Raw genomic sequence first — 22,908 nt, forward strand, 5'->3', positions numbered from 1 at the left:
CAGCAATAACAACAGCATTTATCTCCTCTCCAAATATTTGTTTAAGTACACACACTGATTTCAGCAATTAAATTCAGCATTTGAGCTGAATTCCAGGATTTAATTTCAACAAACCTGAAATTAAAAAAAAAATTAACTTTAGCACATTTTTGTTTGTTGACCTTTTTTTTCTTCACTACAAACAACAACCCATTACAATAACTTAGCCCGCAGTAGTTTTCCCTACTCTTCCGCACAACTAGCCTCAATAAATACTGAATTCCGGCAACCCGATTTCAGAAATTTTGTTCTATGAAATTTTCCTTCAAAGCAGCTTATAGTAGCAGTCCCAACAAGTGGCTCACGCTCCTCAGCTTGCAGCTGGCTTTCGATGTCCAAGGAGGGACGTATGGGGAAAAAGAGAAGCTAAAGCCTCCACAAAATAAAACTTATCACACTATTAATATAATAATAACACTTCTAATTCTACTAAACTCTTTTCAGTCATTCTTAGCCCTAGGATTCCCATCAGCTTTATACATGCCGGTTTAAGTGGACTTGCTACAGTAATTGAGTGGAATTGCTACAGTAATTGAGGTACATACTAATTAATAATTTTCTAATACTTAGTATTTAATCTTGCTGTCATTTAAATCATAAACTGTAAATAAATACAATCAATTAAATAATTAGATTAATATTTTACATATACTTCTTTATGTCAAAATGCTTGGAATTAAAAGTAGGATTTAATGAAAAATAGATGAACATTTAAGGAATGTTTATGCGTACTTTTTTGGGTATTATGCTAATACACTAATAGCTATGTGGATATTATTTTCAAGAGTGTTTATAAGAAGATGAACCTTGACGCTTCTCGCCTTGTGCCAACTTCCAGCCCTCCTTTTCTCTTCTCTAGCAAGTGTAGAGAGACAGAATGAGTGATTTCTTTGCCAATTGCTTAGGGTGGAGAAAGATAGTTTACTACCATATCTGATTTCATTGTCATCGATGCACGGATTTTTTGCAATTCTATCTTTTGTTGACCATTGTTGAACACATTCCAGACAGTCGTCTCTATATATCATATCACTGTGTTGTTCCAGAAAAGCAATCATATATTGATTGTGAGAGGTGACTTGTTGCAGTTAAGGAAGTGTTATCTAAAAGCAGTGGAAAATGTGCAGAAGAAATTCTCCAACTTAATGTCTAGAGGGAATCCATGTTGGTAGTTGTCTAGAGGGAATCCATGTTGGAAACTACTGAAGTCACTAAGGAAGTGCTGACCTTTGAAGACAATTATAATTGCAACTTTCGATCAAGGTTAGTCATTACATAGGCATCAAGTGCTTAACATATAATCGTAGTAGTTGGTTTCAAAGTTGAAAAAAAAAATCTCTCCATGAGCATAAATAGATGGTGTTGATGAACACAATCAAGGTCCCATAATTCTATCATTTTGAGCTATCATAGTCCTTGGTCTAATTAGTTGGCGGTGATAAACGACAACCAAAGGATTTTTTCAGCAGCCATGGGTTGTGTCGTCTAAGGGGACTTATAGCTTAGGGTGGATGTTTATCTGAGTGGAACAATTTAAATCGGTTTTTATCTAATAGACGGTTTGATGTCATATTAAGTGTATAATATGATTCACCACTTAGGGAATTTAAAGCCATTGCGTGGGATATGATTGTAACCATAATTTAATGGTGCCTTTTATAGTGAAATCACCCGGTCAGTGGACTCTAGTCATATCATTAGTATTTGACTTAAAAACACATGCCACATCATCACTAGTGTGAGATATTTATATATCGATCATAATGATGCGTTCAACAAGATATTATCTCTCTGTGAGCTAATGTTACTCTTAAATATATTACCCTTGTTAAATTATTATGGAAGGTGAATGGATTATTGTTTTACATCCTTGACGTGATGGATTTCAAATTAAAATTTTGGATTTTGTGAATTTTTTCGACATCTTTATATTTTTACTTGAATTTGATCCAATTATTATTATTTTTTTTTGGGGAAATTTGGGGCCTAGGCCCATTTCATTTCAAACTAAATGAATACAAGAAAAGGATTAGCTACTACCACAACCTGTCGGCAGTAGTTAACAAAACTATCAGCATAAAAATGCTGCATAACAAAAATAAAACCTATAACTGCATATCAGCCTTAGCTACAGAAATCAGGGAAAAATTCTAGTAAAAAACATTAAAAAACAATGACAGCATAACATAGCCACACCAGCAGTTAGATACCTACAAAAAAGCTTTACTGAATGATCTGCTGGGACAAAAATGACTGAATGATAACATTTCTAAACCGCAGAGAAAATTCCCCAGCCTGTGTAGAACCTGGACTCAGATATTGTATGAAAATAGAAAGAGAGCACACGTTCCCTGGTTGCCCCAAAGGCCCTCCAAGGGAAACAAAATACGGAGTGTCATCGGGACTGTCATCATCGTCCAGGTAGGCTCATCACACTAACAGTAATGTCTGGGCCGAGAGAAGAATAATGTTCCAGGCAGAGGGAAACCTGGCAGTTTACAGCAATTCCACTAAATCCCAAGAATTCTCCCATTTAATAGCTTTCTCACAAATATTCCTCTTAATGTTAAACAGCAGAGATTTAGAACAATTAGAAGAGTTACCAAACATCCTACAATTTCTTTCTTTCCAGATATGATAGATTGCACAACATACAATCACAAAATAAAAGTTTTTCACCTTCGCATTGCCTTGATGATGTACTTTAACCCAGTCTAAAACCTGCATGATAGAGGGCCTGAGTAGGAAGCTTTTCATATCAGGAATTCAGTGAGAATGGTGAATGTATAGGAACACTCAAAGAACAAATGGGATACAGATTCATTGTGATAGTGACACAAACTGCAAATACCCGGCACCGTAATATTCCTCACAAGAAGTGCATCTGCAGTTTTTAAACCATCAACAAGAGCCAGCCATACAAATACCGAATGCTTCAGAATATGCCTTTTGGCCCACACCATTTTATACCATGAGCAAGATTGAATATCCGAGTAAAATTCATCTAAGAAACTTTTATATTTGTAAGTACTCTGGTTTTTCCATAGAAGAGAAGGTCCAGGTTCCCCAATCTGATAATTACCAGCAATCATGTTTCTCAGGTTGAGAGGGTTAGATTCAGGAAGAACCCAGTTAGTGCCAGAAGTTACATCTTTCAAACAAAATTTATGGCAATGCTCCATAGAAATACCCCCTAATAACTCAGAGATAGTAACATTGTGGTACCAATGATCCCAAATGAAGGATACAGGGGAATTCTGGGTAATATTGAAGTTAAAGCAATGTTTAATTTCAACAGCAGTTTTACAGATAGTTCTCCAGATTTTTGATGCCAGGTTCAGTAAGGGTCTCCAAGGGGATTTATATTGATAAAGTAGCCAATTGGAAAGGGGCGATGGACAATTGTACATCCTGTAAATAATAGAGCAATTATACGCAAATTGCATAGCATGGATGGATGGGATACCAAGGCCTCCCTTGCTTTTGGGTTTACAAATTTTATCCCATGAAACCATATGGAGCTTATTTGCAGTCATAGAATCACCAAAAAACAAGAACCTAGAGCTGGTTTTTTTGATGAATTTGTAAACAGATTTAGGTAAGATAGCACCCCTTATCCAATAAGCTATTGTGTTTTGAATAGTAAATTTGATCTATTGTAGCCTGCCCGCAAAAGATAATAAGTTGGCCTTCCATCCATTCATTTTCTTATTGACATTGTCCATTAAAGGCAAGAAATCTTCTATTTTCAGACTATAGAACGATAGTGGGATGCCTAGATATGTAATTTTACTGATAATGTTATGAATAGCTAGAGTTTGACAGATGTCATGAGCATTATCTTGGGTTCTAGGGAACATAATAGCGCTTTTTTCATAATTGACATGTAACCCTGTAGTATCAGCAAAGTCCCTGAGAATGTTGGCCAAAATGATACAATTCTCCACAGTGGCCTCCCCAAAGATTAACACATCATCTGCATATAACAGGTGAGTAAGAGAGTATTGATCAAATGCAATGCCTCTAAAGCCTCTACTCTACAAAAGGTTGGAGAAAGCATCCATCACTAAGCAGAATAAGTAAGGACTGAGAGGGCAGCCCTGACGAAGCCCTGCAGTAGTAGGAAAATAGCCCTCTAGAGCCCCGTTTAGCACAATAGAGAAATTTACATCAGTAATACATGCTTTAATCCAATTGATAAAGAGATTATTGAAACTTTTTTGACTAAACGAGCCAGCAAAAATTCACGGCTAACAGAGTCAAAAGCCTTTTTATTATCCAGTTTAGCACAGAAGGTCTTTTTGCCCCTACTCTTACCAGCAAAATAAAGGATATCATTAGCAAGCAGTATATTATCAGTGGATACTCTAGATTTAACGAATCCTGCTTGATTATCCATGACTATCAAATTCATCACCGGTTTCAATCTTTCAGCTAACACCTTAGCAACAATTTTGTAGATAGCATTACATAAAGCTATAGGTCTGTAATCCGAAATAGCTGTGGCATTTTTGTGCTTCGGAATAATAGCCAAAGCAGTAGCTTTGACACCATTTGGCATGTAGCATTTTTGAAAAGATTTAAGGGTATTGTGGAAAATAAAGTCCCCTTCAATTGAAATTTTTTGGTCAACGTGTCCATTATCTGTGTATTTGAATGATTATATTTTTTTATTTGAACAATATTAATGCTGCTTGCTTGCTTACAATGGATTAGGTTTAGCTATTAACTTTATGAGATACTATATAAATAGTGACCCCAATAGAGCTGGCATTTTATAATAAATATTCTCATAAGAGGCATTGAAGGCTTAATATGAACATGTTAATGAATTTTAGATTCTATGTATTGGCATATGTAATGGTTTTTTAAGTCTTGTGAACTTTTATCATTACAAGGAAGAGGATCATACTTGTAATATGGTCTTACGATCTTACTTAATATATAGGATGATTTGCTTAAGAGCACTATGGTGAATGTAACTTTGGAAGAGTTGGTGAGTTTAAAACATTATTACACCATTTTTAGATTGATTGCATGCTTCCTGAAGCGGTAATAAATATAAATAATATGTTATTTTATGTATTATATTTTCAATGAAAATGTGTTATTTTAAATATATTGTGCAGGAAAAATAAAGAAAATGCATAAAATTCTAAGTTTCATATAGAGTAGTGGCATCGGAATAAACAACATCGTAGTGCCATCGAAACATCACTAGAGCGCCTGAATATCAACATTGTAGCGCCAATTTCTCAGTCGGATAGCGCTGCAACATCAAAAGTTTAGCTTTGCAACACCATGTTCTTTTTCGGACAGCGATGCAGCAACACACTCTATAACGTCTCAGCGCCAAAATCGCTATTCCAGTGCCGTAGCATTCGTAAGTCAGCAGCCCCGCGGCACAGCAGTTGTAACTTCCCAAAGACACGATCTGTTAATGAAACGATGCAACTATTCATTAAGTAACTGATCCACATCAGCAAGTGCCACGCGATTGTTCACAACAAAAATTGATATTCAAAATCATTAACTATGTACTCAATAAATTAAAGAGGAAAAAACTATGAAGATAGTTCTAAAAGAAAAAAAAAGATGAGTACATTAGAAAATTTATATCAGTAAAAGCTTAGAATCTGATTTCATTCTTATACTGAAATTCTTAAAACATAAAATAAGAAAACTAATACAAATGAAGGTGAACTAACAAAGTTTAAATTTTAACATAAACATATATAATCATTAAGCTACATTATTCACTTTAAAAATAAAAAAAAAATAATAATTAAATCTATAATATGTAAATTCAATTTAAGCAATAATAAGGGTGATTGATTAGTGTAATTATTAGTTTTTTTTTAAAATAGAATTATAATCTTGTTCATTTTTACTATTTCTTGATCGTGATGTGTTATCTTATATTTTAGTAATTTGTAAATTATCAAGTTTTATTTTGGTTAATCATTTAATCAGAATTATAATATATTTATTTACTTGAGATCAAGCAAGAGTTTAGGCTGGAGAGAATTTAATAAATGTAAATAATATGTTATTTTATATGTTATATTTTCTATGAAAATATGTTGTTTTAATAGTATTGTGCAAAAAAATTCATAAAATGCATAAAATTTTAAGTTTCATATACCGCTGCGGTGTCGGAACAAACAACATCGCAGCGCCATAAAAAACATCATAAGAGCGTGTGAATATCAACATTGCAGAACCAAATTCTCAGTCGGACTGCGCAACAACATCAAAGTTCAGCTTTGCAGCACCATGTTCTCTGTCGGACAACGATGCAGCGATACAATTTATAATGCCTCGGCACCAAAATTGCTCTTTCGGTGTTGTAGCATTCGAAAGTTAGTAGTCCCGTGCTGTAGCTGTTATAACTTCCCAAGGACACGATTTGTTAGTGAAATGATGCGATTGTTCACTAAGTAACTGATTCACATTAGCAAGCATCACGGAGGAACCAGAAAAGCAATGCAGCGGCGTCAATTCAATTGTTGGGGATAGCGGCGCTGATCTTTCTAACGCCACAACGATAGATGCCTACTTTTTGTTTTCTTATAAATATTCATTGTGTTATGTTTTTATAGGAGTTCAATCGTTTAGATAATTTCAGTATAATTCAGAGTGCTCTGAATTTCGCGTAGGGTGACAACTAAGGGAATTTTCATAAGTACTTGATACCATCATTAGAGTGTCTATCTTGTATTTGTGGAAGTAAATATGTAAGTAAAGAGGATTGTTAAGGAGATCCATTGAACCATTCTAGTGATATATATCTCTTGTATATTCTTTCTACCATGCTATTAATGAAAATGAGTTTGCTTTAATTTTACTCCATGTTTAACTAAATTTTATATTTTGGATTGATGATGTAAATATCATATGTAGTACTAATGAATTCTATTATTCCTTAAATGACTAAAAAGATATTTCAATATTACCAAATCTTCATTTAATGTACATAGTGGTCATATGTGTAGTTAAAATGAGGTGTAATATGGGGCCTCAACGAAGAGAAGAAGGCATGACCAGGATTATTGAATTAGTATGCATCATGCCTAGGCATAGGGTATGAAATATACTAAATATTTAAGGAGATGATCTAAATGTAGGAAGTCGGTGGACATTATATATGTTCTAAATAACATCACAATTAAAAAAGAACCATTAGAAAAAAATATGTTATTTAAATTCATCAGTCCAAAACATTATACCATATAATGTATTCATTATCTTTATCTAATTTTATTTAAGTGATTGAATCTCCACAACATCTATTTTTATCGAGCTGGATAATTGTTGTAATTTTAGTAGACAGTACTAGTGTTTGGAAGTGAGCATATCTTTCTCATGGGATCGATATTCTATTATATCATTATATTACTTGATTCGGCATATATACTTGCACATATTAAGTGGGGCTTTTATGATTTTTATATCAAAGAAAACCTAAGAATTATTAGATTTTGATAGAGCCCTAAAATATTTCACAATTTATTATATAACTCCACAGCCCCCATCAAGCGACATAGTTCATATTCATATCACTTTTAGTTAGTGCAACATTATAAAATCTTAAGTTTGAGCATTTCATATATTCATCAGAGCACATTTGGATATGGTTGATTTTGGTGCCCATACATGCTTCTTAGTGCACTTGTGTGGTGCACTTGTATGATGCACTTATGTGTTTCTAGATGCACTTTCACACTTGCTTGATTTTGAATATATTTGTATAGTGCACTTGTACTTTTATTGATATTTTTGCATGTTTTTTTTGGTGCATTGACACTATCCAATCACATATTTTTAAAATATTTTCACCTTTTTTTGGTGTTTGCATGATACACTTGGAGAACATGTAGTTAAAATTGCTTTTGGTTATTTAACGCATTATACTCTCCTGTCGGCTATCGAAATGTCTGTGCAACCTATGACATACAATATTGTATTGCTTTGTCTCATATAAAAAAATTTTATTCACGGGATATACTGTTCATGCATGGGACTTACTGCTTATTCAGGTACACTATTTTTTCTCGGGCGTGTATATGTTCATTAATATGCACAATGCTCAAGGAACTTGTGTAACCCATGACCTATAATAGGTTATACCACTTTGTTTTATTTGGAAATCATTCATATAAATGCAACTGTTTGAGATGTGTGAGAGTTTGATGTAGCAGCTATTCAAGTGAATGCATTGTGATGAGGACATCACCAGGTGATTTTGTCATGTTTATTAGAGGAGGCATTTGGGATCGATGGCCACGATCAGGAGCCTTTATTTTTGATGCATTTTTATGTATTATTTATTTTATATTTCAATTTTCCTATTTTACCCCTATGGGTAGTTAGCTTGATGTTCTAGTCATGAGGGCACTTTAATCCTTTTCTTTTGTCATGTTGAGACCTATATATAAGGGCCCCCTCTTATTGTATTTGGTTAATGATTTGATGAATAAAAATTCTAGCTTTTGTCTTTTTCAATGTTGTGAGCTTTGAGAGAAGAAAGAGAACCCTAGGTGAGGGTAAATGCAATACCCGTCAGTCTTTGGAAGAGTTCAAGGCTCGCGACTTATCTCTACCTTCCTTCCCTACTTCCACTGCCGACTCCCTCTCCAACGCCTCCCCAAGCCGCCGGCATCATCCCCTTCTCCCCGTCAAAGCCTTAACCTCCTTTCCCTATCCATAGCCATGTGATCAAAATGCCAATGGATCTAGGTGATCCTCCCACGGATTCTCATCTTAGCTGTGGGATCTAAATGCCAAGGGATGGCTAGTACGTAATAGGTGAGCTTCCCACAGATTTCCATCCTAGCTATGGGATCAAAGCCAATGGACCATTGAGATTTAACAATGATTTCATTTTAAATTCATTGTTGCTCGTATTATGTTCTTTTGTGCGTGTTGTGGATTCGGTTGCTAGTGTCATAAGTTGGAATATTTTGTGTGTACAGAAGGGTACAATTTATCTGTCTATTGCTTATATTTTAGTTGCATTGGCCCCATAAAGTGTCACTTCTCTCATAAAAAGAAGCCCATCATAGTTTATGTTCATTCCAAGTTCAATTCATCGAGCAAGTTCTTAAGGGTTATGAATATTCAGGAGAGTTCTTTATATTATTTAGAATGTTTTGTGCTCCTAAACGTGCTCTCAAGTTCTTTGTAGGTCCTTTTATTTGGTGAGAATCTTTCAAATTCATTGTGAACCCCCTGTAAGTCTAATTTGTGTTCAATTATTGCCAAACATTTTCATTTATTGAATTTTCTTTTTATTCTTATTTTACAATTTATACTTGTTTGTTTGTTTTTTCTTTTTTTATTGCATATATGGTCCAGAATATTCTTGTTTTTTATTTTTTTTAGTTCTATGCAAGTTTGTTTCACTATAAATTTTAGCAGACTTCTAGCATCTCCCCCATATAAGGGAGATCCACATGGAGTTTAGGCCTGTCCACCATGTTAAAAAAGGCGTACATGAGATGTGTAATCACCATGGTTGTATTTTCTACTCTCACAACACCAAAAAGGTTTGCATGGGTTTTGTACATGTATGGAAACTTTGCAAATAGTATTTTCCTGTAGCTTCAAGAATTGTATGGGTACTTATTTTTAGTGGTGACACGGCTTCTTTTTCCATTGCACTAAGAATGACATGTATGGGCCACTTGCATGAAAGTAAGCAAGTAATTAGGCTTTTCCCAACTCATCAAGAAAGATGTGTACGAGAAATTATAGGAAAGTGTGAGCTTAGTTTGCATTATATCTGGTGTGAAAAAGTGATGATATGACAATTGCGAGTGCATGACGAGACAATGATACGAGACAATGATATAAATACATAATTTTTCTTCTTTTTTTGTTCTTTTTTCTCTTTTTTTTTTTTTTCTTTTTAGTGAGAGGAAGGGGAGAGAGATACCGAGCCAGAAAGAGAGAGAGATAGAGATAGAGAGGAAGGGAGAGAGAAAAAGAGAGTGAGAGATTGAGAGTAAAAGAAAAGATAAAGAAATAAAGAGAGTGAGTAGGGGTATCAAAACTGGTTGGCGTGTCTGGTTTGGGTCTGACCCAAAATTGACTTGACATTAATCCAGTTAACTTGAACCCAACTTATTTAATAAACATGTCAAAAAAAATAACTAGAACCCGATCCTTTAATCCATTTTGGTTAAAATTTTGTTAATAACTTATTGACTATAAAGTTTAGGATATTTGATAAAAAATAAGAAGATTATACCTACAAGTAAAAAAATTAAGGAAAAAGATATTAAAACGAATCATGTTTAGGTCAAAAGCGTGTTCAACCCATTTAATAAATGGGTCGAAAAACACAACTTGAACCTAACTATTTATTAAATGGGTTAACTCGATCCCAGAATTTTCGAGTTGGGTTGGCGTGTTTGGCCATTTATTCACACCCTTAAGAGTAAGAGAGAAAGAAAGAGGGGAATGAGCTGGAGAACGAGAGATAAAATAAGAGGTTTAGAGAATGAGAAGAAGAGAAAGAGTGAGATAGAAGAAGAGGGAGAGTGAGAAAAATTGCGGCGAAGTCTTCGATCACGAAGGAGGTTGTCGATGAGGGTGTCGCGAGAAGAAATGGAGTTTTCGAAAACTTTTAGTAGCAAGATTCAACTGAGATTTAACGAAAATTCGTACATCTCACATGCTCCTATTTTTCTTCGCTTGTTGCCAGTCCAACCAATGCCTTCTACCATGAGCTTAAATCATGGCTTCCTCACTTATTTATTTTTAATCCCGTCATTGACTTCTCAAGTGGGTTTCCATACAACTCTCTACTTCACAGACCATAGGACTTGTCGATGCTTGCTTTCCACAAGCTCTTGGCCGCGACTTTGTCATTTATTTGGTGCAGGGGGTTTCCGGAATTTTGATGACATTGGCGAGGGAGAGAGGGTTATTAGTTATTTACTATTGTTATTTAGTTGGTTAACTTCCATTATTATTTTTCTTTTTATTTTAATAAGATAAACAATAAAAAATATAAAAAAATAATATAATATCATATACATCATAATACCAAAAATACTCTCACATACAACTTTTAAGTTTGTCTTTAATTGTTACCTTTGTCCATTGGATCAAATTAAGATATTTTTTAATAGTTGGAGGACTAAATTGGGTTATCATGAAAGTCTGGGATCAAATTGAGTATTTATTAGAAACCGAGGGATTATTTTGGTCTTTTACACTTTAAAAAAAAAATTAATAATAATGCCATTTATTGCTCTCTCACAATACTCTTGTCTCTCACATACATCGAAACTGCATCTTTGCCTTGTGTGTGAATAATTCCCTAATTTTTTCTTGTGCGATGACCTAAGCAATATGGGTGTCTATTTTAGGTTTTCAACTATCTCAAAAGTACGAACATGCATTATTTGAGCGATTTGATTGTTAGTTATGCTTTTTAAACATCATATGTATGACATTGTATTGTTCGCTAATTGTTTTTGATGTATTCGACTATTTCGATCTCCAAGTGCTTATCAAGTCAATATGTCATTGAGTTACTTCTTTCGAGGTGGTATGCTTTTTTAAATATTCTACACATTCATTTTTATCATAATTTGGCACTTTTCACATGCTCAAATATCAAAGTACGTGCAAGCTATGTGATTATTCACTCTTTTAGTAACATCAATAATTATTTTATCACAAAATTTGCATTGTTATTAATCATAGCCTTTTTTTTGCATCCTCTCCTTTTATTTCAAACCTGCGTGCCATATTTTCATGTTGGATGTTTTCTTCTAGCACCACTGACCACTGCAATAAACTAAAAATAATAATATAAAAGAAAATTAAGAAATAAAGGAAAATAAAAGCAGCTAAAATGAAAATAAAATAAAAACTCTAAAAAAAAATCAATACAAAAAATCTATAATGTAAATCAAATTAAATCATTTAAAAGAAAATTTAAAAATATAAGTAAGATATATGAGATGAAATCTAACCTGCTTGTCTACTCCGCTCAAGAATGTGCTCTCAATCTCACCATTGTAATGGCCTTTCCCCCATTCGCTTCCCTATTCCCTCGTTTGCAATCTCAGTAGCCCTCCTGTGCTTGTAGCAGCAAAAACACTCTCCATACTCATAGCTATAGCAACTTACTCGCAATCTATTCTCTCCCTCGACGCTTTCTCTTTCTAGCTTGACTCACAGACCCCCCCTCTCTCTCTCTCTCTCTCTTGACTAACTTGAAAAATATAAACCGGACTAAAATATAAGCTATATTAAACATATTATAATATCTTATAACGATTTGCTTATTCTTATTAATTTGAGGTGCCAACCTTAAACATCTCGAGGAATAAAGCCTTGATATATAGCCTTAACCAAAAAAGGTGTAAGCCATTAGAACAAAAATAAGTAAGTCTCTTAGAATTTTTTTTGGCACCTCATGTGCCTTGAGGCGTGCGTCATGAACACTTTTTAATACATGGTTGATACAAGTTAGGATGGAGGAGAGAGAGTAATCCACTATAATAATCATTTAGATGAAGACCCTCTAAATGATAGAAGTGGGAGGAACTTTTGAATTCATAGTTTTTGATTTACAACTTCTTGTCTATGTTGAATTGAGTTTGAATGGAATTGTTAATTTTAGACCTGTTTATATTTACTAGCTTATCTTAGACTTTATGCTTTTGATTTAGTTCTCGTATAATTTTTTTTATGATATTACTTGACGTTTTATGATCTTATTTTGCCATCTTATTTTGATATTATAATGTTACTTCTTATTTATATTTTAATTAATTTATTGATTTAAATTAGCTCTTGTCTCAAAATGTCATGGGGCTTGCGCCTCCCCTCACGAAAAGAAAACATTTCAATATCCTATTACCTAATTTCAAACCTTGACCTATGCTGCTCCTTATGTTTTGCTTATTGGAAAACCATATAGATTACAAAACTAAATTAATTTCTACCATAAAGCTACATTTTTCATGTTCATCTTTCTTTTAGACATGCATTTTATTTGGTTGTGATTCTTGCCTTCTATCATGCCATCTGGTAAAGAGGATTTCAATCCTCAAAATCTTATTGTAAAGTGCAGTTTGAGCATCTTGTGCTTCCCTTAGCTTGTTCATCAGTAATATTGTTTTACAGAGTCAGATTTTCTTTGATTGTGTATCTACAATTGTTTTGCGTAACTAAACTTAAAATTTTCTTTTTTGGTATTGCATTTTAAGTAATCTTTTTCATTAATTTCTCTAATTCGTCTATAGCTGATTTTATTTTGTTTGATTGACTCAATTTATTATGACTGGTATTGTTAATGTTGTTAGAGTCCCATGAGAGTTTTTTTTTAATCTGCGTTGTCTTTAAAATTGAAATTTTTTTGTAGTGCTACCTTCCATACGGAACTCCAATAACCACACTAGGGGTACTTTTGGACGTGGCAGGGGTGGACTGCTTCCAAGACCAGGATACCCCCCTAGGCAGAATTATGGTTTTGGTAATAAGTTTTCATATGGAAATGGACGTAATGATGAACGATTCGTTTCTGAATTAAGGCTTACTAAGAGTGAAGAAACCTTGTCAAGAAAATCGATCCAATTTCAGGAGGTAATTTAGACATTTATTCATGGTTTGTAATACAGCTTAAACATAAATAATTTTGCTGGCAAATATTTGATTGTTCAACACTTCATGAAGCCTTGTGAGTTGGCATGTTATAGCCGCGTTGAAGGTGGTGATGTATACTTTGATGATCGCAGCTTGGTAAGAACTCTTCTTGTTATTTTCTTCCAATTTCTTTTTATAATTATGTGTAAATCTGTCGTTTCATAGTTGTATTTAGAGTTTATACTTGAAATGACAGTCATTTGTGCCTGAGCCATTTCTTTTTATGAACTTACGTACTTTTTAACTCGCTTTTCTAAGATTTTTCCACGACCAATTTTCTTTTTTTTTTGGTGCTGTTAGAGGCTTTTTAAACGCTTTGTTTGTGAGGATGTGGGAGCAGATCTCAATAAAGGATTTGTGTCATTTGTTGAGAAGAAAGGTCTATATCTTCTCTCTCAATTTTTCTCTTTAAACATATGATGCGTTTTACATATACTTGGTATCATTTTTGTGTATACATTATTGGTTATCTTTTGATGCTTACAAAGGTTAACTGCTCAATTGTTTTTTTTAATCATCTTATAGCTGCTCGTTTTAAAATTCCTAATTCTAACCTATTACATCATATTTATAGTAACAGAGCTATCTTTGAAGATTGGACTGTAATCTAAATTTTTTGACATTTGGTTCCATATTTCATGCCATGTGATTTCCAGGTTTAGTTGGTTTGCACATTGTGCTTGAAAAACATGCTTTTTATAAGGTCTGCTCAGCTGTGTGTGCGCACATGACCAAGGCTTAACTACTTGACGATATTACTTCAACTTTACCTAAAAAATCCATGCCTGTTACTGAAAATATCCTTGACACTGAACTTATGACATTTAAACATCCTTTTACTTGCTTATTTTCTACTTTATTCATGTTAGCAGACTTCCTATTCTCATCCTTGTTAAATCTTTGTAAATTCAAGAGAGCATTCCATTCAATGCTAACATAACACAGCTCTTATCAAATAAAAGATTAATAATACCATTATGCTTACAAGCTTAATAGCCCATATGCATCTATGTGCGTTCATTTTACATGCACTAAAATTACTTGTCTTGTAGGAGGCAAAGAAAGCATTTAATGTTGTCAACTTTAGCTGCATGATAATCTGGTCAGAATTTATTTCTACTATACATCACATCACTATTAGGTTATTTGGTCTTTTAAAAGACGATCGACATGCCCTAAGTACCTAAGAGATATGCGCTATTCTTAATTTTGCTTTATGTTGTTGCTACGTTGTAAAACATGTGGGTATTCCGTTTAATTCTTGAAATTTTGATATCTGCTTTTAAAGTATTAATTAATCTCTTCTTTTTATCTTCATATTAGATCTGGGATCTGAAGGTTTTGGTGATCTTCTTGCTTGCATAAGGCATGCAAACATTCCTCTTCAGAATATTCATTTTGTGGTAAACAGTATAACTTTATCATTCATGGATAATATGATTAAATTCTCTTTAGTTATTCTGTTTCTTCATTCTTATAAATACGATGCATATTGTCTCCTAACTGTTTATCTTCTTTGCTGCAGACTTTTCGTAACAACCTCAATAAGGTATACATTTAGCCAATTATGTATATGCGAACAATCATTTGCCTACATATAGTTGCCACTAATTACAGCTCTAATTGGCTGTATTATTATACATGCAGAATTGTAGCTGTAGAGTTTTGGAGTTTTATTTAGTTCTTCAGTAGTGGGATAAATGCCTGATGTTGTTGTTATTGTAATAGTTTTGGTCATCTTGGATTTTTGAGAGTAAATAAAATTCGTGTGTTTTCTTACTAGATAATGGCTACAGCCTACATACGAAATGAACCATGGAAAATGGGTGTGCATAAGAGAAATGGTGTTGTGTATCTTGATGTGCATAAGCTTCCAGAGAGGCCGCAATCAGAGATTGACCGCCTAAGGTATTATTGCATTCTATTTAATTTCCTAAGGCAATGACCTATATTGCATGTCACGTATGAACAAATTTTGTTAGATCATTTTGCCTTTTTATGGTAATTTGTGCTACGCAAAATAAAGCTGAATTTACTCAGTGCTATCCATGTTTATGAAGCCATGGAGGGATGCATGCACAGAGCATGGATATTTGTGGCGTGTTTACCACACAAATTAAATTTTGTGGTATGATATGATTTTGAAAATTAAGGAAGAAGAAATGTATTACCAAACAAAGCGTACTTATACTTAGCCTTATGTGGCCTTTGGCCAAAAGGGGCTGTTGGGTAGCTCGATGATTTCAGGTTATGAGTAAATTTTGTGGAAAAATTTGCACCTTGTTCAATTAATTGTCCCAACAGATCACGGGGTCAATTGACAGGGATCATTTTGGGGCCTTATAGCATTCAGTAGTCTCCCAAAATCTGAAAATCATTCACATTTTTAGCATGCTTACCAATTAAAGTATGAACTTATTTACATTTTTATGTTCAAAACACGAAGAGGAATTGATAGTCTGTAAGACTGAGTTCATGGTTCTTTTTTGAAAGAATGTGAATCTAATAATGAATTAAGTTTTTAAATTTCACAATTCTTACATAAGTCCAATTAGGCATAGATAGCTGTGGTTGAAATAACCATAAAAAAACCACTTTGCTAAGATATTTAGTATAGGGTGTGTGCACCATCCTTGGAGCAACATACTCTAGTTAACCTTTTTTTCGTTAATATATTTTTTTTTAATACTCTAGTTAACCTTAACCACTGTATTGTCAATAATGCATAAAGCTACTAAATAGGCATTTGCTGACCTTTTATGCAGTAGAATTGATTTAACATATTTTCCCTGGCTTTGATGGTATAAAATTGGAGAGCGGAATGTTGAGCTGAAACATTTCATAAAATTGGAAGTTTCAGATACATATTTTCTATTATGTATGCCAGATGCTATTGGGGCTATGCTTTTGAGAACCTTGCAACTGAGAACTCCAGAGACATGGGTGAAGATGGTAAAGGTATTGATGCGAATATGGAATTCTGTTCCGTGATCAAAACCAAACTAGGAGCACACAGAATCATTATGGGTGCAGAGATGGACTGCTGTGATGAAACTGATGCTGGAAGGAAATTTTATGTAGAGTTGAAGACTAGTCGAGAGGTTCTCTTTTCTTCTTATTTGGTCTTATTTATTTATTTTATTTTGTTTGCAGAGAATGTTAATCTTTTTGTTAGGTTGCTCCTAAGAGTTTTTTTTTATCTTTATTTTTTGTTTTATCTTTCTTTTTTATTATTATCATTATTATTTTTGCATTTGTTCACATTTGAGCAGTTGGATCATCGAACTGAGGAGCGATATGAAAGAGAGAAACTTTTGAAATTTTGGGTAAAAAATACCTCTTATCAGCATTTTATGCACTAAATCTGTCTGGTTTGATGGAATGCAGCTTTCTTATCTCTTTGTTATGAATCCAAAAAGTTTACAGGTATCTTTTTTGTTATTATTGCAGATCCAATCTTTCCTGGCAGGTGTTCCTTACATTGTTGTTGGGTACAGGTACCTAATAGTCTTGAACATTTCTTTTTTCATTCAATTACAGAAAAGGCGTTTGGATTTCTTTGACTTTATTCTATATCCTTAATTGTTAACTAGTTTGTTAAATTTATATAATAAGTTGAAGGATGGTGAATACTATTTTTTTAAATTGAACTGAAAGCGTGTGATTAATCTTGAATTGATTTTTGAGATGTTATGAGGTGTGTCTATAGCCAAACTGATTAATGATTATGGACATTTCGAGTAATGGTATATATATCAATTTACTCAATGATTTTATGAGAAAAACAGATTTATTGTAGGACTGTTACGACCAGGCTGTGGGAGGTGGGATATGTTGAAATTAGAATTTCTTAGGAAGGGGGGTTCAACCCTCCCCTTTTGGGCCCAGTAAAGCTTTAATTCAATATGAAAGGAGAAGGAATCAAGAGAGATTATTTAAGAAAGTTTTAATTACAATTGATAGAGAATTAATTAGGGAAGGATATCTAATTTGAATTTAAATTTAAGGGGGAACTAGTTAGGGAGAGAGGGTTGCTTTGGAAGGGAACTAGGAGAGCCTATTTAAGGCTAACAATGGGTGATTTCAGAACTATACTTTGAATCTGTTGAAATTAGAATTTCTTAGGTTATGAGGGCTCTAGCGCCGGCTAGGGATTTGAGAGAGCCGGGTCTTCCTCCAATTGCAGATCAAACTATATCTTGTTGTTTTCATTCATATATCTTGTAATGAAAAGAGTTTTGGTGTGTTTTTCTTCACAATTTCTTATTTTCAATCGCTGATTTCAAGAAAATTGTATCAACTTCCTATCAAATTGGTATCAGAGCAATTTTCTGGGCTGAAATAAAAGTCTCCCTCGCTGAATTCTTCCGCATTTTTATTTTCGTTCGTGTTGGTTTTTTTTAAGGTCAAATTCACATCAAATTGCTATTTTTATGCTGCTTGGAGCCTAGATACGTGTACCTACGGCAGGAAAAAAGGTGGAAGTGTTGAAAGGGGAGATCAGCTAGTTGAAATCTGAAATTTCAGATTTTCAAACTCAAATTTTAGCTGTCTACGAGAAGATCACTGGGAAGTTTTCCATCGTAGATGAGATGATGAAGAAGATGCTCAAGATCCAAAACCAAAACGGCATTGTTGGAGGGGAGGGAAGTCGCCGGTAGCCATGGCAGTAAGGAAAATCCTAATTCGATACAGAAAAGGGAAGAACAAGAGATAGGGATCTTGGAGGGAGAAGAGAGAAGGCCTCCTCTAGGGCCTATTCCTAGGGATGAGACAGGTAGAGGATATGGGGGAGGGGAGAGGGGTGAGGGGGTTGGCTATGAGCGAAAGGGTCACTGAATTTGAAAGGAGAATAGTTCGAATAAACATTTCTTGGTTCATCTACATGAAACTCCTTAATATGAGAATTGAAGTGTAAATCTAATGATCCATGCGACCTTATCATGCATTGTTTAGAAAGTATTTATATGTATGAGTTATCTCTACTAAAGAAGAAAAATTCTGATGAACATTTGATTAATCCGGCATCCATGCATAATGACTTCCTACATTATGGAAATCAACCAAGAAATGCTACTTAATTATTGATGTCGTTAAAGAAGCATGTTTGTTCTCTTCTAGAATAAAAAATATTATTAAATTGTATTTAGATAATAACATATCAAATTCAAGTTCAAAAGAAGCGGTGTTATAATAACATCAAATATAAGCTAATATGAAAGCACTTCGCCACGTCAAACAAGCACGGTCACACATCGTTGAGGTAATTGCTGCTCAGGCATGTAAAAATGAACAAAGAAATAAAAAAAAGGAACTTATGCGTTCATTTGCCAATTGCCCGAATGGTTCTTCTATTCCGAGAGCTCTCGACCACTCTTCTTGTTTGAAGCCTGCTCCGATTCTCAAGCCTCCCGTCCATCTGTAACTCGGATCCACACTTCCTTGGTTTCACGCAAAAAGCTCGATTGCAATCAAACCGTGCCTCTGGTGCCTTTAGACCATCGTTAATCAGGGGGAAGGGGATGCCGGTAGGTTACCGAAATTTCTCCGAAATTATTGGGCTTGTGTGGATATTTGGAAAGATTGGAAAATGTTCAATTGATTGATTTAATTTTGCAAATTAATTAATTTATTAAATTAACTTATAAATTAAGATGATTTAATAATTAATTAATCGATTTAATTAACCAAATAATAATAATTTAATTAGAACTTTAATCTGTAATTAATTAATGAATCTGTCATCTAATTAGCTAATTAAAATATCGATTAATTAATTATTAATTAATAATTTGTGGTATTATTTAACTTAAATGAGCAAGTAACTTAAAATTTTAATTTACTAACTAATTCCAAATTTATCTTAAACTAAAACTTTTAATTAATTAAATTTAAGCAAAAGAGCCTTTATTATCAATCAATTAAATTTAATTAACTGATTAATAACTAGTCAGTAATTTAACAAATTAAATAATTAATTGAAATCAGAAATTCATATTTGATAATTAAAATTCAATTAAAACAATTATTAAAATCAAACTTTAATTAATTAAAAATTGACTTAAATTTAATTACTAAAATTATTCATAACTCTAATAAACCATTTAATTAATCAATTTGGGATTTTTTTTGGGGGGGATCTGATTAATTTAACCCTGCAGTTAGTTTAAAACAAAATTTAAATCCTTTAATAAATTAAATTAAAATTAATTAACCAACCTAATTAATTAATTAATGCAATTAATTTAAAATTAAATAAATGCATTAAATAGAACACAAAACAATGTTCACAATATCAGACACTGCACAACTCATACTAAAACTTAAACTAAAAATTAACCAAAGCGTAAAACAGAAAGAATGCACTAAAATTCCTATAACTCCTGGTAGGCTCTAGACCCTGGTAAGCTACAACTCCTGATAAACCCTGCAATTACCTGTGAGCTCTAGTTCTCAAACTATTATAAGTATTGTGTACCTACAAGCAAATAAACAAATCATCAATACAATCTAATAAAAAAAGAGCAAGTGCTGGTAACACAAGCAGATACAGAAAGAATAAAACTAGTACTAGTAAGAATAGAACTAGTACTAAAATAAACAGGTATTAAAGTAGAACTGGTACTGAAAGTAAAGGAGCGAGTACTGAACAAACAACTGCTCTAAAGTAAAAGACAAGGTATTGAAGTATGAAATCTACGAGCACTACTACAAGCAAAAACACAGTAAACTATTAAAAGCTAGGGTAGAAGGCACTAGTGTCGGGTGGTAGGGCGAGTAACTACTCTAAAGCCAACCTAATAGGTAACTACTAGCTAATGCAGGGTAAATCCCAATTAATTCTCCCAAGGGGAGTTATAAACCCTCCTAAGGGGAGCAACAAATACTCCACAAGGGGAGTAATCAAACCAACATACTACCTCCAAAGGGAAGCAGTAAGTCTTACAAACCAAACACTACATTGACAACCTTTAATAGAGGACATATGACCTATTATTCGGGCAGTCTTGCTTATAGGGTTAGGTTGTAAGACCCAATCCACGGGCTACTTTTAAACAAGGGAAGAAGATCCGCTATGCGTGCTACTTCTAATAGAAGTAGTAAGACCCATTTAAATGCAGAATTACATGTTTGCTTCCAACACCTTGCTGCTCCCACAATGCTAAAGTTAAATTGACAACTTATAATAGAGGTCGTAAGTCCGACTTTAGCTAACGCGTTAGGGGAAAATCTCTAGGTAAAAATAACCTAACCCTAAATCCTTGATAACCTGGGTCACTTTTAATAAAAACCGTAAGTCCCACTTCAATTAGGGTGTTAGGGAAAATTGTACTAGAACAATTAATGCATCCCTGATAACCTGGGCAACCTCTAATAGAGGTCATAAGACTTGCTATTCAGGCTGCTTTCAATGAAAGCCGTAAGTTGACTCCAAACCCAAACATGCAAGCTACTTATAAACGAAATCGTAAGACTCGCTATACGAGCTACTTTCAATGAAAGTCGTAAGTCCCAACCAAAGTCTAAATTTCAGGCAACTCCTAAATGCGGCAGTAAGACCTAACCTAAATCTAAAACTCTCGGGCAACTCCCAAGTGGAGCCACAAGTCCCAATCCAAACGGAATTAAAATTCACATTTATCCACTTCAGTTTACTCGGGATCCCTGAGAGGAGGCAACTCATGGCTGCTAATCAGATTATCTAGACACTACAATCAACGATTGTTAGTGTTGGTAGACTGAAACCTATGGTATACACTAGATGACGGAACTATAGGATCTTGATTGGGTTTAGCTCGATCTCCCATAACCAAATTTAAAATTATTGAATGTCTAAATTCTAGTTTTTTTTTTAATCGAGAGTTCTCTTCTACATGTTAGGAGGGATAATTAACTATGAAGGCTTGCCCTTATAGGAAGTTGACCATCGGAACTAAATAAACCCTGATGCCAATCATTGGTGGAAATCTGATTAATTTAAAATCCAATCTTCCTCGGGGAAAATGGGACCTTAAGCTTGCAAAAGCAGGGTTCGTGACGTAGCATAACATTCCTTTCCTAAGAGAACAAGAATGGTTGATTATAAGCAAAGGAGTGCTAAATTTGAAAGGAGAGTGATTGATTATGAGTGAAGGGGTGCTGAATTTGAAAGGACAGGGGTTGAATATGACTGTAGCAGTGCTGATTTTGAAAGGAAGAGGGGGGAATTTGTTGAAGAGTTTGGATACAAGCATAGAAGGGATAATCGTGATAGTTGAGAGGGGGGGGGGGGGGGGAAGAGGGGGGAATTTGTTGAAGAGTTTGGATACAAGCATAGAAGGGATAATCGTGATAGTTGGGGGGGGGGGGGGGGGGGGACCACCCCCTTGGGGAATGGGAGGCTATGGAGGAAAGAAGGGGAATTGAGGAGATTCGAGGGTGCGGAAGCTGAAGATGCCTATTTTTTAGGGAGAGGATGCACATGGGTGGATCTACATGATGGAAATGTTCTTTGTTGTCAATGGGTAGATGGAGGAGGAGAGATTGACGGCAGTCAGTCTGTGCTTGAAGGGGAAAGAATTGGCATGGTACTAATGGAGAGATATAAGGTAGTTCATACGGACCTAGAGTATGGACCGTTTATTGGGACATTTCCGAACCACCAGGGGAGGAGACTTCTATGAGCAATTCTTAGCTCTAGCACAAGAGTGAACAATGGAGTACCATGAGAGATTTGAGCACATTGCTAGCCGATTGGACCAACTTTCAGAGATTATACTAAAGGGGAATTTTATAAAAGGGCTCAAACCAGATATTCAGGCGGTAGTTAAAGTGATAAGGCCCCGTGATTTAGGAGAGGTGGTGGTGCTAGCTCAAATAGTGGAGGATCAGAGGCACCTCGAAAGAGAAGCTAGAGGTAGTAGCTCAAGAGGTTCGTACAGGATGACTACTACCTTTTTGGCACCCAAGGGGCCGACATTAGGTATTCTTAAGGAAACCTCGAAGGAGAAGACTGTAGGAGGGGGACTTGGTAGAAACTTCAAGAAGCTCACTAAGATGGAATTACAGGAGAAGAGGGCAAATGAGGTGTCTTTTAGATGTGATTAGAGGTATTTACCGGGGCACATGTGTAAAAATCGACTCTTCAGGTTCTCACCATTTGTGAAGACGAGGAAACTGGGGAGGGAGGTGGGAGTGAGGCAATCGTGGAGGAAGAAGAGC

At 34.4% G+C, this 22,908-nt stretch overlaps 1 protein-coding gene across 1 annotated transcript in view; it reads left to right on the forward strand.

Annotated features, from left to right (window-relative positions):
* Nucleotides 1-22,908, forward strand: part of LOC110093949 (decapping nuclease DXO homolog, chloroplastic) — a 56,958-nt gene that overhangs the window by 4,192 nt on the left and 29,858 nt on the right. Inside the window, exons 2-10 of the mRNA XM_020819021.2 lie at nucleotides 13,427-13,647; nucleotides 13,738-13,803; nucleotides 14,008-14,086; nucleotides 15,031-15,110; nucleotides 15,233-15,256; nucleotides 15,491-15,615; nucleotides 16,595-16,808; nucleotides 16,980-17,033; nucleotides 17,158-17,204. Coding sequence (XP_020674680.1) covers nucleotides 13,427-13,647; nucleotides 13,738-13,803; nucleotides 14,008-14,086; nucleotides 15,031-15,110; nucleotides 15,233-15,256; nucleotides 15,491-15,615; nucleotides 16,595-16,808; nucleotides 16,980-17,033; nucleotides 17,158-17,204 — 910 coding nt within the window. The remainder of the gene's footprint in view (nucleotides 1-13,426; nucleotides 13,648-13,737; nucleotides 13,804-14,007; nucleotides 14,087-15,030; nucleotides 15,111-15,232; nucleotides 15,257-15,490; nucleotides 15,616-16,594; nucleotides 16,809-16,979; nucleotides 17,034-17,157; nucleotides 17,205-22,908) is intronic.

Source organism: Dendrobium catenatum, unplaced genomic scaffold (assembly GCF_001605985.2).
Source record: "Dendrobium catenatum unplaced genomic scaffold, ASM160598v2 fragScaff_scaffold_542, whole genome shotgun sequence".
NCBI lineage: Eukaryota > Viridiplantae > Streptophyta > Magnoliopsida > Asparagales > Orchidaceae > Dendrobium > Dendrobium catenatum.